Source organism: Anser cygnoides, chromosome 7 (assembly GCF_040182565.1).
Source record: "Anser cygnoides isolate HZ-2024a breed goose chromosome 7, Taihu_goose_T2T_genome, whole genome shotgun sequence".
NCBI lineage: Eukaryota > Metazoa > Chordata > Aves > Anseriformes > Anatidae > Anser > Anser cygnoides.
Window position 1 is genome coordinate 33,651,997 of NC_089879.1, and position 17,978 is coordinate 33,669,974.

Genomic DNA, 17,978 nt, shown 5'->3' on the forward strand with positions numbered 1-17,978 from the left:
AGTGAATCCTGGGATTAAAGCATAAAGCGCGATCAAGGACAATTCATAGCACAGTCTGGCCCTGGGTAGGCCTGCCAAGTAGCCCTTATGCTGACGAGCACGTATTGTTGTTGTTACCAATATCAGGGATTTACAGAGATAAGGAGAGAAATCATTCTTCCATCATCATCACTTCCTTAAACTTCATAAATTTTGAATGTTGTGGTCAAAACGAAAAGCAAAGTCTCAAAAGGAGATCTCGTTCTCTTTATTTGTAAGTGGAATTCAGTGTTCGTGATAAATAGGATTTTTTTTTTTTTTTTTTATGAAATTCAAGCACTGCGTTCAACCTCACAAATACCAAACAGTGTTACAGAGCTCAGTCTTTCCACAGCCCAGAGCCAATATCTGATACTTGAACATTACTCTGGAAGACCTCATGGAAGGATAAGCAAGGCTTTTAGTTTTCCAAAATACTCACTGGCAAAACACTTTCAGGCAAAGTTAAGTTAATGAGCAGAATATGGACAAACAGAGTACGAAGACTGAAGAAAAGTCCACTGTACGGTCACACGATTGGCTTCGGTCTATTTCTAAAAGCTGTTTTGGATTGTATGTATAAGTTAGCAATGCTGTAAATGTAGGATGATATATGAATAAAAAATAAGAGACCTCTGTGTGTCTGCATGTTTTTTTTTCCTGGCCAAACAGAATTATAGACCCAATGACTTCACTTGATTTACTTTACCGAGTACATTTTGGTACTAGGAAACTGTGCTCTTCTGTCACAGCTAAGACATGTGCAGGAGCACAGAATTGCTCAGGGCAAGAGTCAGTTTAGCTACACAAGAAAAGATGAGAGAATTGAACTTTCACTCCTGTACCAGAATTAAAGTAGTAAAGAAATTATAGTGGAATGGGCAAATGAACCCTTGAATTTATTGTCTTTATGAAGACACTGATGCAGCTCTCTCCTCCTCCATATACACAGCAAAATATATCACTGGTCTCCTGATTTTTTTTTTTTTTTTTTTCCTGGAGCCTTACTCACAAATAAGGTTCAGAACTTAGATTTCAGAGTTGCCCTAGAACGGTTGCATGGGAACTTGCAAAAACGAATGAGGGCCTGGGATATTCAATTCACAAGCAAAACTTTAACAACTAAAAACCGTGTCCAAAGGAAACTGCTCTGTGTATTAAGACTTAGTAGCAGTTTGAATAAGGGTTTCAGATAATCACGTTTTTATTGCTAATATGTTGTTAGAACACCAGTTCACTGATCAGTTTTCATCTCTTTATCATAAAATGAGTCACTTTATTTGCACCATCATTGATTACTTTTGCTCTGCAAAAACAAACACCTCTCTCTTGGTATCATATGCCATTGAAGGAAAAGCAAGGAAAAAGGACAGGTAAATCCAAAGATGGCACATTTAAATAAGTATTTTTGAGTCAGAGCTAGAAATCTGTCCATTTGCCTTCTGAAATGTGCAACATATCAGCAAACAAAATGGGCTGTCAGGCTTCAGATTCACAATGAAATTTTGACTTGAGAGTTACCAGGTTCTATTCCCCTGTTTTCCAAGTAAAGGGCTCAAAAGCTATCAGCTGCCCTTCTTAGATTGTTAGACTAACCAAATCACAAATGAACTAGCATCAGGTCTGGTGAGTATTTGGACAAGGAGTCACATGAGAAAAAAATGGACTCTCAAGGAAGGAAGGTGTGTAATTTATTCTGTAGCACCTCATTTTATACCTGACTCAGAAATCAATTATTCTCTAGTCATCCCGGAGGTACTCTATAATTTATTGACAATCTTCATACTACATTTATAATGACGTCCTGAACATCTGTAGTTACTGGAAATCCTACATTACCTGAGCAGCAATTATGTAGACTTCATGAGCAAATTCCAACTTGGAAAATCACATTTCCTTTCTGGCATTTCACAGGAAGATGCAATAGGATGATAAATTTCCCTCCCCTAATTGGATACTTGCATGCTAGTTTTCATAACAGAGTATTTTAATTGCAATCAAGAAAAGAGAAGAACTGACATTGACACACCCAACTACAGGATATTACATGCACAGGTAAAAACAAAGACAGTCATGAAATGCCTGCTTCAGAAAGGAGAGAATAAACTGTTGGTTAAGAAGATCCAGAGATCCCATGAAGCCACCTTGCTCTATCTGAGCAACACTGCAACCTGTGTGACTAATAGATAAGCTTCATCTCTTGGATTTCGTTTGTGCTACCCTAGAAGACGACAGAGGTCTGGACAGCTTCAATTGTTTTCACTGTTCACTATTTATTTTTATTTTTTTTCTCCTATATTCAGTGAGGAATAAATACAGAAATAAGCTCATGAGCATGCCTTGTATGGGAATGCTTTTCATATCTGGAAAAGCATTACTGTGATTTTCTAGGGATCAAAGGATCAAATTGCTGGGGGTTCTAGACAAACTAGAATTAAAATGAAATAAATTCCATTTCATAAGTTCCATTCTAAAGCATGGGAGAATGGCTGATCTTTTACAGACAGCTTTGGCAAGTGGTAATGAATGCATGATGGACACACTGAAGAAGACTAGCTACCCATACATGCACACATCTCTCTGGAAAAGTGCTCCCAGTCTATATCTAACAAAACATGTTTAAGGCATCCTGTTATGAAAAGGCCCACTACTGTACTGGTTTTGCTATTTTTTTTTCCATCAGCATGTGAAAAAATTAATCTATTGAGAGATAGGTTTTAATTAAACATAGTAATAGACTGAATAACTGTTTTCTTTTAACTTGAAATACAATAAATCAGAGTACATAGACATCATTAATGATAATTTCATTTCATCAATGGTAGATGCTGAAATCCTTTGCACACATTGTCTGTGGAATTTCATGAAGTTAGAGAACATCTACTTTACATAACATAAATAAATCTGTTGGGGAGGAGACGAAGATTAAACATGAAATTACGATACCACAATTTAGTTCTTATGTGTAAATGTGATAGCTGATGCAAGCCAGCTGGGAGTTAACACACTGATTGAAAAACATCTGACAGAAATTTGGAAATCATAAGATTATGTAAAGCTGGTTTTCAAAAAGAGCCTGCATGGGTTTAAAATTCAGTGGGATCTAGGGTACCTTGTACCCTTGGGTTTCTTCAAAAGTCTCACTCTGAGAAAAGGCTGTGCCCATGGTGGTGGACAAGGCACACCAACCAGCCCTGTGGGTCTCTAGCTGTTGGCAGAGCTGACAGTCCAATTGTAAAGTACAGGTTTTAATATTAATTTCCTAATAAACCAGCTGGGAAAGAAGAAAGGACTTCCTTCATCTTGTTCATTCTGAAGTCCTCTTTCCAAGCAATATTACTCATTATTACTGTGTTTACTGCAGTAGTGTCTAAGGGGAACAGGCACTCACTGCAGTAGGTGCTGTACAAATGCCCAGTGGTGTGTTGGCACAGAGGCAGCAACGGGCAGGGAGCGTAAGATTCCAACTCAGTGCATCATCAGAGGAACTGTCGGCTATGTCTTGCTAATGATTCAACCCTCTGCCCCTTTGGTGATCTTACTTAAAAAGAAAAAAAAAAAAAGGGAAAGGAACCGCAGAAGAGACTGCAGAGAGGAAAAGGGGAAATTGGATCAGTTCTAAATAATTTTCCCTACCTTATCTAGTTCTAAATATGCTTTTATTAGAGCTGGTTTGTTTCATGACCTCAGATAGCTTGCATACTTAAATTTATAATCATTCTTAGCTACTTATGTGTGAACTAGCCTCCTAATCATCTTCTTTCATGCCAGAAACACAGCTTTGTCAGTCACACCAGATACGCGAATACCTTTGCAGCATTAACCTCTTGCTCTGCCCTACACCATCAAACCTTTTGCATTAAAGGTTAATTTTTACCTACCTTTCTCCTCACAGAGATGCCAAAAATGAATGCAAGCCTAAATGCACATGGACAGGTTTCATAAAGATTTAACATATATCCAGTGCCACACCAGGCCATGAAGTTCCTAATCAGGAAATTTGCCTGGAAAAGGGAGGGTGTTTCATTTTGGATTCCATCCCAAACTGCTATAGAAAGGTTCACTATTCATACCTGAGAATATATAACTGTCCATCCCCCAGGTAAAAGGAATCTTTTGATGACGTGTGATCAAATTTTAAGTTTGAGACAACTAATGCCAGTAATTGTTTTTGCAGTGCTGGGCAAATATCTAAACAATGATAATCTTTTTAAACAATCTGACTTTCCACTTACTCTTCAAGGTAGAGGTAACCATTCTCCTGTGCCAACCGTCTTGCGTGCATCTGGGAATCCTTAGCTGTAGTGCCATAAGATATAACCATGGCACCGTACTCACGGCACATTTTCACTCTGGCAGGGGAAGTGCTGGTTGACATGATGACAAACACTGGAATACGAAGCTCTGAGGCGTGGTAAGCAACAGCCATGGAAAAGTTACCATCTGAAGCCACTATCACCCCCTTTCTTTGCTGATCCTAAAAAACAGGATTGTTTATTGCACATTATGTAGTGTCACAAACTTGTCCCATATCATCCTTAATCTAATGGTCTAATTTCTTTCTATTAGGAAGCCTTCTTTTCCTTTACTGTCTGATCATGTTATGGTATTATGATACAGTATACACATGTACAGAGCTAAGACAGTATAATACCAGTCCCTGTATTCCCTGAATTCAGTTCTTGTTCCACTGGAATGAGCTGCAAAGATTCAGCTGATCCCAGAAGAGTCAACATCTCGCCCCTCAGAGACGGTATCTGTTCCCTCTTCCTTGCCAGTGGGAAATCACTTCATATCAGGTTTCCCTTTAACAAAATGATTTATTTATATTATTGCAAAGTGCAGGAATAACCGCTGTTTCGGGGCTGCTGTATCATGCCAACTATCATTGCTACAGAGATTCATTAGCCTCCTACAACAAAAGATAAGCAGGCTATTCATGCAATGGTACTGAAATTCAAGACAAAAATCAATCGGTGATCTTGATAGTTCTCATCACCCACTGTAACTCGATTTCATCATCACTTCAAGTTTGGTAGTTTCAGCATGTCAGAACATATACACATACAAGCACTTCCATCTAAGCGTCACTTTTAAACAGTGAAGTTTACATTTATTTATTTATTTTTTCAAACATTTTAAGCATTTCACCAGTGGAGTAGCCATGCACAAAGAAGAACAATATTTTACATGCAGATATTTGCAGACCTATGTTATTCAGGGCAACAGTTCAAAAGGCAAGAAACACTCTGGTTCTATGAACACTGTAGTTAAAAACAATTCTGCTTGATTTCTGTGAAGCCAAACTGATTCTTTTTATTTTCACATATTGGCACTTTGTTATACCTGAGGCAGTGATGTCAGAAGATAAAGTACACCTCGCTCCTTCACAGATCCTGTGTACTGGAGGAACTCTTTCTTTAGGTAGATATCCATTCCATACTGCTTGGATAGCCTGGAGTACTGGAATATAGAAACATTATTATGGCAATAAACCGAAAATTAAGAAAAACCTTGCACACTTCATTAGCTCCCTGTTGAAGCAGACATATGACTGCTATGTGTGACCTCCAAAAGGGAAAATTACATATTCAGTTTCTTTGGAAATACATGACAGCGCACTGTTACCTACCTGACTCCTGTGGTTTATGGAAGTAATTTTCAAACTTGCAATGGTGAAATATGTACAGCATGGGATTATGAATTCTGAAAATAGCATTGGTTTTGGTCTTGATCAAATACAGATACAAAGATAAGTACTTTCACAAGAGATGGATTAAAAGACAGCTTGACAACATATATTCAGTATCTCTCTCAAAAAGTGTCATGCATGTTACATAATGTATATGATATCATGTACTGGCAATATATTTGTCAGATTGTGGGACTTTCAAACAGTTAAAAATTTCTATAAACTAAACATATCTGAAATGGATACTTGCTTTAAGGTATGCAATTAAATTAAATACTTCAGATGAATGTTTCCAGGCTTTTTAGTGGATTTGGAAGCATTTATTAACTTCCTCACCCATAGGTGGGGCCAGATTCTCTATTTTGCTTCTCCTGCAATAGGAGCTACGCCACTTGCTGCTCCCATAGGAAATCTGGCTGCAGAACTGAAAGAATGTAAAGTGCTTAGGAGACTAAGAGAGTAACGGTTTCTATCCTAAACAGCTTAAACTACGGAGAATGCCTAAACAAACCAGAAGAGTGCTGGACAGGAAATGCTGCCTTACTGGGTCTTCACATACCTCACTAGTTTTATCATATCAGTTTTTGTAGAGCATCTTGGATTCTAGAGTGAACGTTAAGAAACAAGATTTAAAAAGATGAATCCTGTGATTTAGTAAAATTGCTAAGTCTCCTACATTTTAAGATATGCATCAGTTAGTCACAGAAGTGGTGTACTTCAGATGTATCTTTTTTTTTTTTTAATTTTGATATTCAACATTTATGTTATGTTTTGGTTTTGTTTATGTTATCCTTTTCTGCTTCCTTTAACCGAGGCTTATTTATGTGGCCTAAATACAACAATTACTTCTAACAAAGAAGGCGTCAATGCTATTTTCAGCAGTACTGACCTGATGTATGACCTGGTAAGAGTCATTGAACCACCCTGTAACTTTTCCTTTTTGTCACCTTGGTCTTATCTAGGGACTACAGATGCTGTGTCTAAGGTACAACACACAACACAGAGCATCATCCACTTGGCATCCATAAAGCTAACACAAAACAACCTTTTAAGTTCCTACACCAGCGACCAAATCGAGTGCCCAATTTAATGCTCAGTCCTTGCTTTCCTTTACCTACAACCTCTACAACCTCTATGACCATCATACATCATGTCATGCCTCAGCTTCAGGCAAACTGCCACATAAAGATCCAGAAGGATGCTTCATCCATGGTCTTACTTGCAGATTGGGAATCACCCTGCAAAGTTTTTGTTTATTAATTAACTGAATAGTTCTTAGTCATACTTGTTTTTTTATTAAAAAAAAAATTCCCTGAGGATGGCTCTTACCTCCCGCTGATGAGGATTTCATATAAAGGTTATCTGTGTTTTTGACACTACTGTATGCTTTCAATACCTTCCTTTTGAATCAGTGCGTGAAACAGATACTAATGACTTTTGCATGAAGATTACTTGGACTAGCAACAGCCATAGGCTATTTTAACACTAAAAAAAGAGGGGATGTAGACTTTACACTATTCTGATCATCCTAAATACAGTTCATAAAAAGAGACTGAAGAAAGTAGGCCTGTTTAGCTTGGCATAGCAAATGCAGAGAGGGGATACAACTGTGCTGCATAAATCTGCCAGCGACGCCCAAGAGAAAAGAGCTATTTAAGTTAAGGGGCAAAGCTATCTGAGAATAAATACTGTGAAACGGCCAAATAGAGCTTAACTAGTTGTAAGCAGGAACACTACCAGTTTATGAAAAGTTTCCTATTACACCGATGCCTGCAGGAGCAGAACACGGACTCTGTGGCTCACCTTTTCCCACACTAGGATGTGTTGGTTTACTTTCAGAGCAGGAGCCACAGTTTGGGAGCTCGGGGAATGGGGCAGAGATACAGACTGCACCGTGAGCTGCTGGTCAGATCCATCTAAGCTGAGAGTGTGAATGAGATCCTGCAATAACCCACATGGCTAAGACTACCCTTGTTCAGGGAACTCTGAGCCAAAAAAAGCAACACTGCAAGTAATTATGATATCTCTAGATCAGCAGGAACCATCTGGGAACCAGCAGAACTGCTGTGCATTGCAGACTCAAGCAAAATTTCAAAAAAAATAAGGACACCAAGGTCCTTTACCTGTGCAGGCCAGAAAGACAATCAGCAGCCAGTGAGGCTGGCAGCATGCCCATGGGGGTCAGTGACAAGGAGGCATTCCTCCAGAGAGAGATCTGAGGCTGCTACTCTGAACTGCCACTTGCAAAGACTTTCTCTTACGCACTACAGGGAAAAGAGATTAGCCACAGAGGGCCTACAATCACCTTCCTGAAGAGTTCCCAACAGCAGAAATTCACCATGAATTAAATAGCTAAGTCACTGCACTTCCATATGCTTTAACAAATGTTTTTACATATGCAATGAGAACGTCTCCATCATTTTCATACCCAGACCGATCAACAAGGGTGTGTGTTTATCTCAATATCCTTGTTTTGTTGGAGGCACGTGGCAGAACCACCTGGTTATAGAACAGATTCATCCTTGCCAGGTTTGCCAGGCTAAGAAGGAAAATCTGATCCTTCAAACTTCCCAGATATGTGAGCTGGTGCCAAACCAGACCCTCTCATCTGACTGCTTTTCCAACAGTGGTAGTCAATGGTCTCCAACTCAGATTCTTTGTAGCAAGTGTTTTTCAATAGGAGCATAATACCACAGTGCATTAAGACTACGCCTAATGTGGTTTATCCTTTGTTTACAGGTCACTGCAATCTTTGAGGATTTAGGTTAATGTAAACAGGTAAGAAGAAAATGATTATTGACAGTTCACAACAACTAATACGAATGTGAGTCATTTTACACAGATCTATCTGCTGCAGATAATGCATACTCTTCTTTCATTTCTGACCAATTTTTATGAGAGAGAGTGAGAAAGAGAGTAAGAATTCAAAGCCATAAGAATTCCCTACCATGCAGGGGGTTTTCTGAACACTGCTCTGGATTTTGAAAGCTGCTGCACTTATATCTTCGAATCGAATCAGCTTGTTGTGGCTTGACTGGCTGGTCCTAGTGCTTGACTGAGGAATGAGGGAAAGGGCATCCCCAAGTAACTCCTCGTTACGGCTGACTATCTTCATTTCCCAGGTCTTCACATCCCCATTGAGGTAATCCTCTTCAACAAAATCTTTCAGTCTTTCAGGGTTGATAGAGGGTGGCCTCTGCCCAATGTGGCCATTTCTTACTGGCCCATCCTTACAACGGTGAAGATCACAAATTGCCGGGGCATCTCGTTTGTTGATTTTATTGTCATCCCTGAAAACAAATAAAATAATCTTGTTAGGAAAGCTTGGATGATTAAAGGCTTGACATTTAGCATCTAAGTTGCTCTTAAATCAGTTGCACATCTCAGTTGCTCTTCACAAGCCTCAGATGAGCAGACTAAATTATTAATGTCTTATTACCTATCTTGCAGGTAGATGGAAAGATACTGTAACCAGCCAGCTTTTACAAATGTCACAGGTAACCTGCAATGTAGACAAACTCAAAAACTGCCACACCCAAGTAAATAGGAAAGATACAACGCATGCTGTCTGGGAAGGCAGACCTGCTTAAGTGCTTGGTCTCAGCTGGTGATGGTCCTACTTCAGCGCTGCAGGAATTTTGAAATGTGAAAACGTGTTTGCTGTATGCAATTCTAGGTTTTCCAAAAAATCACTGCTACGGACCATTCCCTAACACTTAATAGCAATAACATGTGATTGCATTGCAAACAAGAGGTCTGCTTCTCTGCTCGTGCCTACTTGCCACACATACTCTTGTCAATTGCCTTGTGATGGGAAGGAAATTACTCTGATGAGAGACAACAACTATATCGTACTATGAGCGAAAGGACTGGGACTCCTGATCTGTGAGCTAACACTTCATAGATAAAAGCACCTCTAGATAATAAAACACTGTGATGCCACACAAACCTCTTTCCCCAAGGAACCTTACAGACAAAACCTTTTGCTACAAAACCTTGCACTAGTCCTACCTTAGGCTGTCTTAAGCTATGGTATACAGTACTCAGGAGTTCATAGAGGGTAACATAGGATTTTGCAGCCCTGCTAACAAATAAAATCAAAACTTACAGAAATTCTCAGAATTTGGCGAGTTACAAGGAGGAAACAAAGCATTAAGCAGAAGACCAGAGATTTGGAAAAGAGCTGATACCTAGTCTGGTCCACGGCTACAAGTAGACAGATGGTATAAGTCTCTCTGCACAAAGTACTCAGTATTAACATATTTAGAAGAAACAGTTTTCTAAAAATAAACATGTTAAATCATTATCAGAGATTTCAGCATCACCCCTGGAAAAAATTATTTATCAGTTTTGCAAAATAATTCGGATTTAAGCTATGCAGTTTTTCATCAGCAGGGCTGGTTGAAGCAAATACTATCCTAATTTTAGAGCAGTGATCGCTGTAATGTGCATGGTAATCATTTCCAAAAATAATTTTAAAAACATTTGGAAACAGCTGCTTTTTGAGCAATTGCTTCACTTTTGACAGTGGCATTCATTTTCTTTGTGGTCCCAGAAGCTATGCCAGCAGCTCTGTTCCTATTATACTTCCAGTTGTCCCACTGAGGATCTCACATAACAATAAAGGCAGCATAAGAGGTTTTATTGTTTAAATCAAGTACTATACTAAAAAAAAAAAAAAGACAGTTTTAGTGGCAATTTCTTCTCTCTCCAAAATTCCTGAGATCAAATGTGCGCTTGCAGCCCAGAAAGCCACCCGTATCCTGGCTGCACCAAAGGCAGCGTGGGCAGTGGGGAGAGGGAGGGGATTGTCCCCCTCTGCTCTGCTCTCGGGAAACCCCACCTGGAGCCTGCATTCAGCTCTGGGCCCACGGCACAAGAAGGTCAAGGACATATTAGAACGAGTCCAGAGGAGGGCCACAAAGATGATCAGAGGGCTGGAGCACCTCTCCTATGAAGACAGGATGAAGAAGTTGGGATTGTTCAGCCTGGAGAAGAGAAGGCTCCAGGCAGACCTTACAGCAACTTTCCAGTGCCTAAAGGGAGCCTACAGGAAAGCTGGGGAGGGACTCTTTGTCAGGGAGTGTAGTGATAGTTTATTGAGTAGATCTATTCTACACTTTCCTGCATTTCTGCTCCTTTGGGGTTAGAGGGTTGGAACGTTTCCTAAGGATGTTACACTTCCACTGTTAGTTCTCATGCATCTTAGTGATCTTAATGCAAATACAGGAATCAGATCAAACTGTCTCCCTGTGAACTTGTTATGGCACAGCCCATGGCTCTCGGAACCAAACGGGACCATTGCATAAACAACAGCTATCATGACCTAAGAGGCCACAGCTCTGGTAGGAGTTCACACACACACACACACATCCCCCAGACAAATGAATCATTTTCTAAATCACATTAGCCCATGACCTCTCAGAAGAGAAGAGCATATACAACTTATCTCTAATCTTGTAAAATGTTTAGCAAGCATTGGAAATGAATGATATTTCTTATACCGATTGTATATAGAGAGTGATATATATAAAACATATATGGATCAAAAACTTGTGATTTTTCTAGGTGATTTTTTTAATGACTTGTATTTGAGACAGGAGATTAACTCCCATTTTTTCCTGGTTTCTTTTGTAATCAAAAACTGTAAAAATAAATAAATAAAAATAAAACCAGGCAAATATGACTACAAAAACTCCACCAATGAACCAGTAAAGTACAGAAAGTCCAAATTACAGGGCAACACCAACCAATCTAGTGCCATCAAATACTTTATCAGCAAATACAAAGATCAGATTTGGATACTGATTTTGGGCCCTACCATAGGATTTCTTAGTTTCTCTCTCTCTCTCTCTTTTTTTTTTTTTCAGAACAAAGGAGGTTTTTGCATCACCACTCTCATGCGCAGTGAATATTTGTGAAGGTCCCTAATGGAGACAACACCTTATAGCCATAACAAAAAAATAAGTCAAACATAAAAGGCATATATAGTCTTCTCAAGCATGATATGGGTTTAAAACAGATTTGAAACATTAACATCTCAGCATTTAATATGGAAACTATCATCCATTTGCATCTGAAAGGTCAGCAGCCTCATTTCCAAAGGAATATCATCATGCTTTTGTATATGCTATTTTCTTCACATGAATTTTTATTCTCCTCCTATGCACGTACTTTTCAGTTACACCAGTGAATGACATTTTTCCCTATTGAACCCACCTGGGTGAACACATAAGCTTTCAAACTTAAAAGGTAAACAGTGGTTTTAGGTTTGATAATCCATCACAAACAGGCCACTAATAACCCTGCTGAGTTAGATGTGTTTCTCTCCTCAAAACACAGTTCATATGTTTTGCACAGATACCTCAGTGCACAGATTAACTTAATACAAATTTATTTTACAGGAACGGTCAATGCAGGCAGTGGGGCATGCAAATGCTCATAAAACAAACAAACAAACAAAAAAACAAAACAATGTGAGTTCCAATGCACAGTAACAAAATATGGCATTTTTTCTAGTGATCATGCCCACGAGACAAAAAGCTTGAGCCAATATAAATACAAACTTAGTGTTATAAAACATTGTCACTTCCAAATGAATTGCTCATTCCTTTTTTGGAGTTTGTTTAGGAAAGTTTTCATGAGGAAGTCTGATATTTCCAGCATAAAACAAATATCTAGCTGGCAAGTTTTGTTACATGTTATAAATCACGCCATTTTACCTTTGAAGTGATTAGTAAAAGCAAACATGGAAAAAATAGTTTATAAACCTACTTTTTCAAGAACAGCTGCTCAGCATAACTGCAAAAAAAAAAAAAAGAAGATCCATATGCAGACATTCCATGAATAATTAAGGAACTGGAAGAAGTATCATATTTAACAGAAGATAACTTTAAATATTTTGAAGTCTCAAAGCCAATACAAAGACAATGTGTGCTGAAATGCACTCTTAGAATGATAAAAAAAACAATTCAGAACGAACAGTTCTGTTTCTAGACTGTTTCCTTGAATATACTGATATTTTTCAAGTCAAATATCACTGGGGAAAACAAGTTTGGAAAAACAGCATTATTAATAGAACGATAATTTATTAAAACCAACAAAAATAATTCTAGGAAAATCAAACAGTGATAGCACACGCTATACCTAAACACCACAACTGTTGCCTTTTTTACAGGGAGAAATAAATGCCTATGCAATCCTGCAATAATGGGACACTTGCACGTCCCAGTCAGATGAAGCTCATGCAGATTGGCTTCCTCAGGTTCCTTGTGGAAACAGATTTAATAGATTAAACTGATGAACTGGATCTCTTCAGCTTCCAGAACTGAAGGAGTGAAAAATCAAAGTCACAGATGTCCAGAAAACAGTGATCAGGGAATGGTCAGTCACTGTTTCTCCAAGCATAAATTTTAGGGGGACATCGTATGAAATTATCAGATAGAAAAATTAAAAGAAAACCTTTTCTTACTGAAAATCATTAGCTCACAGAACTCATTGCCATGGGATGCTATGAAGGGCAATCAAACAAATGGCTTCCTAAAAATGCTGTGCAGCTCTGTGGAGTTAGGTCTAATAGTGACCATTAAATACATTGTTCAAGAAGCAGTCTGTGATTCAGGAAGACCCCAAGCACTTGCTTGGCAGACTCCACAAGAGAATATGAGAGAAAGCATTTTTCTTGCGTAGCTTATATTTTTCTCCAAGCTCCTGTTACTGACCACCACTACAGAAAAGATACAGAGGTGGTTGTCCCTTTGCTTTGACTCAGTGTCGCTATTCCTACAGCATTTTGATTTGTTGACGTACTTAGAGCCAGCATTGGGCCTGTTTGGCAAAATAAGTCCCAACAACTCATTTTGAGGCAGAAGAAAGGCTGAAAACAGCATTTCTTCATCATTTCCACAGCAGTTTTTATCATCTGCATTCACAATGATACACACTCACCTTGAGGAGGGGCTGACAGTAAAGTAGAAGCTCTGTATTGTACTTTAGCACCTTTAAAGCTCTATGCCATGATGAGAAATTCAAACCTCAGTACTTCACTTGGACTGATCAGTGGCATAGTGCAAGCTAGTGGCTAATGGTAAGCCTGAATACCACTTCAAATCATCCCAGTGAATTAGGACTGGCCTGTAATTAACAGCAGCACATGCACATACATGCATACATATATATGCATGGCTTTTTTTGTTTTATACTTTTTTCTTTTTTTTTTTTTTTTGGGGGGGGGGGGGGGGGGGGCGGGGTGGAAGGCATTTCCTAAGCACATATCCACATGCTGCCATCATCTTCAGGCTCTCTGAACACCAACTCGTAGCTCACTGAGCAATAGGCACTGGTGAGATAAAGCTTTAGATGTACTTGTCACCTGCTTTGTGAATAAATGGACTCAGATCTTATGCCTGCAAGTTGAGAATACTTCTTACAGGAAAAACTGACCCCCTTTGAAGTCACTTTTGCCTCATTCATGGAGCGTTGAGCAGAGATGGGTCATGGACTGGTTGGGGAGAAGTAGCCAGCTGCAGGCACCAGGCAGTCTGTTTGGCTTCTGACAGAGCGATGCAACTGTGACTGGCACCTCCTCTCAAAGGAGTGAGAAAAAAGTAATCCCAGGAGAGGACAGAGAGAGCCCTTTCCCTTATCTACATCTCTCTTTTATCCAGGGCCTCCCCAGCTCCATTAATCCTTCTTATTCCATGTCCCCAACCTCTTTCTCCTCTGCTCCTTCCAGATGCTGGAGCATTCCACACCCTTCTGAAACTCTCCTGATTTATCGCAGTCCTTTTTCCTGATAGCTCCTAAACCTTCCTGTTCCATCCCAGCTCATTTTGGCAATGTAAATCCCTATGAGCTCTCCTGTTTTTGTGAAATCCTCACTGGCTGCTTTCATTTTGTTTTTCCCCAAGCACACCCAAACGCTGTAATAGCGGTGATTCTTACAAGTGTCTCAGCGGCTTGTGCAAGTTGGTCTTTATGAAAGAGAAATGATGGAAAAACAAAGGCTTGCTTTAGATACCCAATCCCATGCAAAGGTTCCTAAATCACACAGGAATCAATAATATCCTTCCTTAAACAGAAATGCAAGTCAGTAAGTATTAGCTTATCTTTGATAAGAACGAATCAATAGAATCTGGGGCACAGACAGATAGTGATTTGCCTAAGACTCCCACAGGAAGTTCATAGCAGGGCTACTTACTAGAGTGTCTTAAAGATGAAGAGATCATGGCTTAGTTAGCAGCCTGTATGACACGAGTGCTAGAGGATGTAAGCACCTGTGACCATCCACCACAGATAGGTACAAAATAACCAAGCCTTGAGACCGAGCCCACAGCAGGCATTTGTAACTCTACTCACCCTGTGCAGCATGGTCCCACAAAACTGTGTGTTGCAACACCAGCAATGAGTGCAAAGAGAGCTCAGGCTCATGCAGGGAACAACCAAGCTGCATTATCACTTCTGAAAAAAAATGTATCATTGGCTTCAGTAATTGACATTGACCACAACCTGAGCCCAACACTGTATTTGCCTTCATCTCTGGTTATAATCCATCGCTAGTCTTCTGTACATGCTACTGAAATGTCATTGCTTGCTACTGGCAATAGCAACTAGGTGTCAGCTGCTAAAGAGATGACAGGAGAAAACAATCTGAAAGCAAGAGGAACTCAAAAGGTCACCCTTCTTGGTTACCACTGCTTCAACACCTTCCAAGTGTCCCTCAAACTGACAAATCCCTCTAAGTGCTTCTTAAAGATTCACATTGTGAATGTCAAACAGTCAGTATAAAGCACTGCAAGCAGCTTGGCAGTTAAAACAAAAACTCTTGCAGAAGTTAAACCATTTTCCTCTTTAAACTAAATCTTCTCTGAATTTAGAGGTTCTCTTGTGATCAACGCATTCCATAATTCACCTATAATAAAGAAGGAGTAACATAACCCAAATGAGAGGAAAGGCCAGTCCTGTGATTAAAGGACTGTCCTAAGTTTCTCAGTTCACTGCAGATATGTGTGACCTTGGGCAAGACATTTTTTCAGTGCGTAACTGCGAACTTTTCCTCCCCTTTGGTCTTTTTTTTTCCCCTCAAGCTGCCTGTTCCACGGGAGTTTATGTTTATTCAGCAGACACTGAGCCTGCTTGAAATAAATTGTTTTAAATACTACAAATATATGCAATTATTTACACGAAGCAGGAGATGGGAACTGCACCTTGTTTATCCAACATCAGGCAATACCAGCTTCTGATCTTGCTAAGAGTGGTCAGAAAACAAAATAGGGGGCCAAAACGGATACTGAAAAGGCTTAGAGTGAGGTTGTGCCAACACAGCTATGTCACATGGGTGCACCCACACACCCCGGTCAGTGGAATGCAGGGGCTCTAGACGTCTCCTAAATTGTCTCTGCACCATCCATGCCTGAGCACAGTAAATCAAGCAGACTATAAGCACTAGAACAAAGGTAACTGCAGAACACCTGTAATAGCAGAACGCAATACTGGCTGTCCTTATGTAGATTTTCAGCAATCCATTGGCCTGCCTAGGTTTATTCTAAGACTGCACTCATGAAGTAAAAAAGCTGAACATTGGCTGAAAGTACTCACAGCTCCACTGCTTCCAGTGGATGACTCCAGAAGCAGCTCATAGTCACAGAACCTTGAGAGACATTGAAAAATAATGAACAATTTCCTTTCTTATATAATAAAGGAAAAGTAAAAAGAAAGCATTACCTATACAGCATAGCGAATAAATAAACAACGAGGTGAAGCAAAACTCCAACTACGACACCATAAGGAGGCAGGAGGGGTCCGGGGGATGTCATGTCCATAGGCCTGGCCCTGGGTGGACCCCGAGGGTTGACCATGGCCCCTAAAGGGGAGGAAGGAGCGCTCTAGTTCTAAGTCAGACAGCAATATTCTCCAACCTTTGCCAGAAAGGATCATATTCTTCATCTTCCCTGGAGCGGTCCCTGGGAGTTCTGTTTTTTAACACCCTGGAGTAGATAAACTGTGCCGCAAAATTCATTGTAATTCCTGGTGCAAAGCAAAGCTGTGAGGCTGCGGGCAGTGGACACACTTGCCTGTGAGAAGTGCCAGCCCTGCACTGCCAGGATGGGGAAGAGCAGGCGACTTGATGTAAGCAGCTCTCCAACACTCCTGGGGGAGGGGAACGACTTTGAGAGATGGCTGCTGCTATTTAAAGAGATTATTTCAGAGGCCAACCTGCCCTTGTCAATTTGAGTCAGGGCCTGGATTATGCTTGGGTGACGTTCTGTTAGCAGGACACATGAAGCTTTACTTACTTACTGCTTAGCTGTGGAGCATGATCTGGGCTTGTTGCAGGGCCCATGATTTAACAGCGTATACTGGGGAGACAGAAGTAGCAAGGAACGGCCAACTTCTTTCTGTGGTATTTAAGCCAGGTACAAAGATCTGTTAGGGCAGCACCTAGGCACGCAGGCCTTTGTGACTGAGCAAAGAGGAGACTGGTTACTTCATTCGTGTCTCCTCTTGACAAAGTCACTGTAGCAGAGGAGAGAGATATGCAGATCATACAGATGGACAGAAAAGATCATGTACGGAAACGACTGCAGTAACAGTTAAAGAAAGACGACATCAAAGTTCTCTCTTCATTGCCCCGAGGGAGTGTTACCAAGCGCCACGAAATATTTCCAGACACATGATGGCTGTGTGGTGAGATGGGATTGGGGTCCTTCTGAGGTTCTTCTCTTCTGGAGCGCAGCCCTGACGGAGCGCAGGCTCCCATCTGCTCAGGGACTGGCCAGATGTCCCTCCCCAGGTGTCAGCGGTCCCTCCACGCCCTCTCTGGTTTCTGCCGACAGCGTACGTAAGTTTAACCTCCAACATGGAGAACAGGCACGGGGTGATCTAACCCAAGCTGTGACCTAACCCTCTCCTCAGAGCACCCTGACTAATAATAAACTGTTTTACATGCAAGAGTCAGAATAAATGACTAAATAGTCTTCCGGGAACTGTAGGAAATGGAGCCAGGTTGTTGGAGCCTTCCCTACATAGGTGTGGCAGACAGGTCCTTACTCCATGGAAGTCAGTGCAGATGAAACTCTAGATTCACCACTTTTTCCTGTCTCTCCCACCCCAAAAGCCTTTATCATTCCAGACAGTGGATGTGCAGACTGTGGGTGCTGCATGTACTAAGCATGGCTGCAACCCAGCAGCGTGCTACTGCCAGAAGCTGAGACAAAAAGGCAGTGAGCTGCTGCCAGCACTTAAAGCTCTAAGTGAGAGTGAAGTTCGG

The 17,978-nt window shown here is 40.4% G+C and overlaps 1 protein-coding gene across 4 annotated transcripts in view; it reads right to left on the minus strand.

The window, feature by feature from the left end:
• LOC106032592 (L-threonine ammonia-lyase-like) overlaps positions 1–17,737 on the minus strand; it is a 32,677-nt gene extending 14,940 nt beyond the window's left edge. The window contains exons 1-5 of one of the 4 annotated variants that reach the window (XM_067000142.1): positions 16,627–17,737; positions 12,485–12,511; positions 8,658–9,000; positions 5,365–5,481; positions 4,254–4,495 (exon numbers count right to left, since the gene is read on the minus strand). In XM_067000142.1, the coding sequence (XP_066856243.1) occupies positions 4,254–4,495; positions 5,365–5,481; positions 8,658–9,000; positions 12,485–12,511; positions 16,627–16,727 (830 nt within the window). In that variant the 5' untranslated portion in view covers positions 16,728–17,737. Of the gene's footprint in view, positions 1–4,253; positions 4,496–5,364; positions 5,482–8,657; positions 9,001–12,484; positions 12,512–16,432 lie in introns of all 4 variants that reach the window. The other 3 variants (XM_067000140.1, XM_013175597.3, XM_048074802.2) reach the window with 3 other exon arrangements.
• Positions 17,738–17,978: the final 241 nt, after the last annotated feature.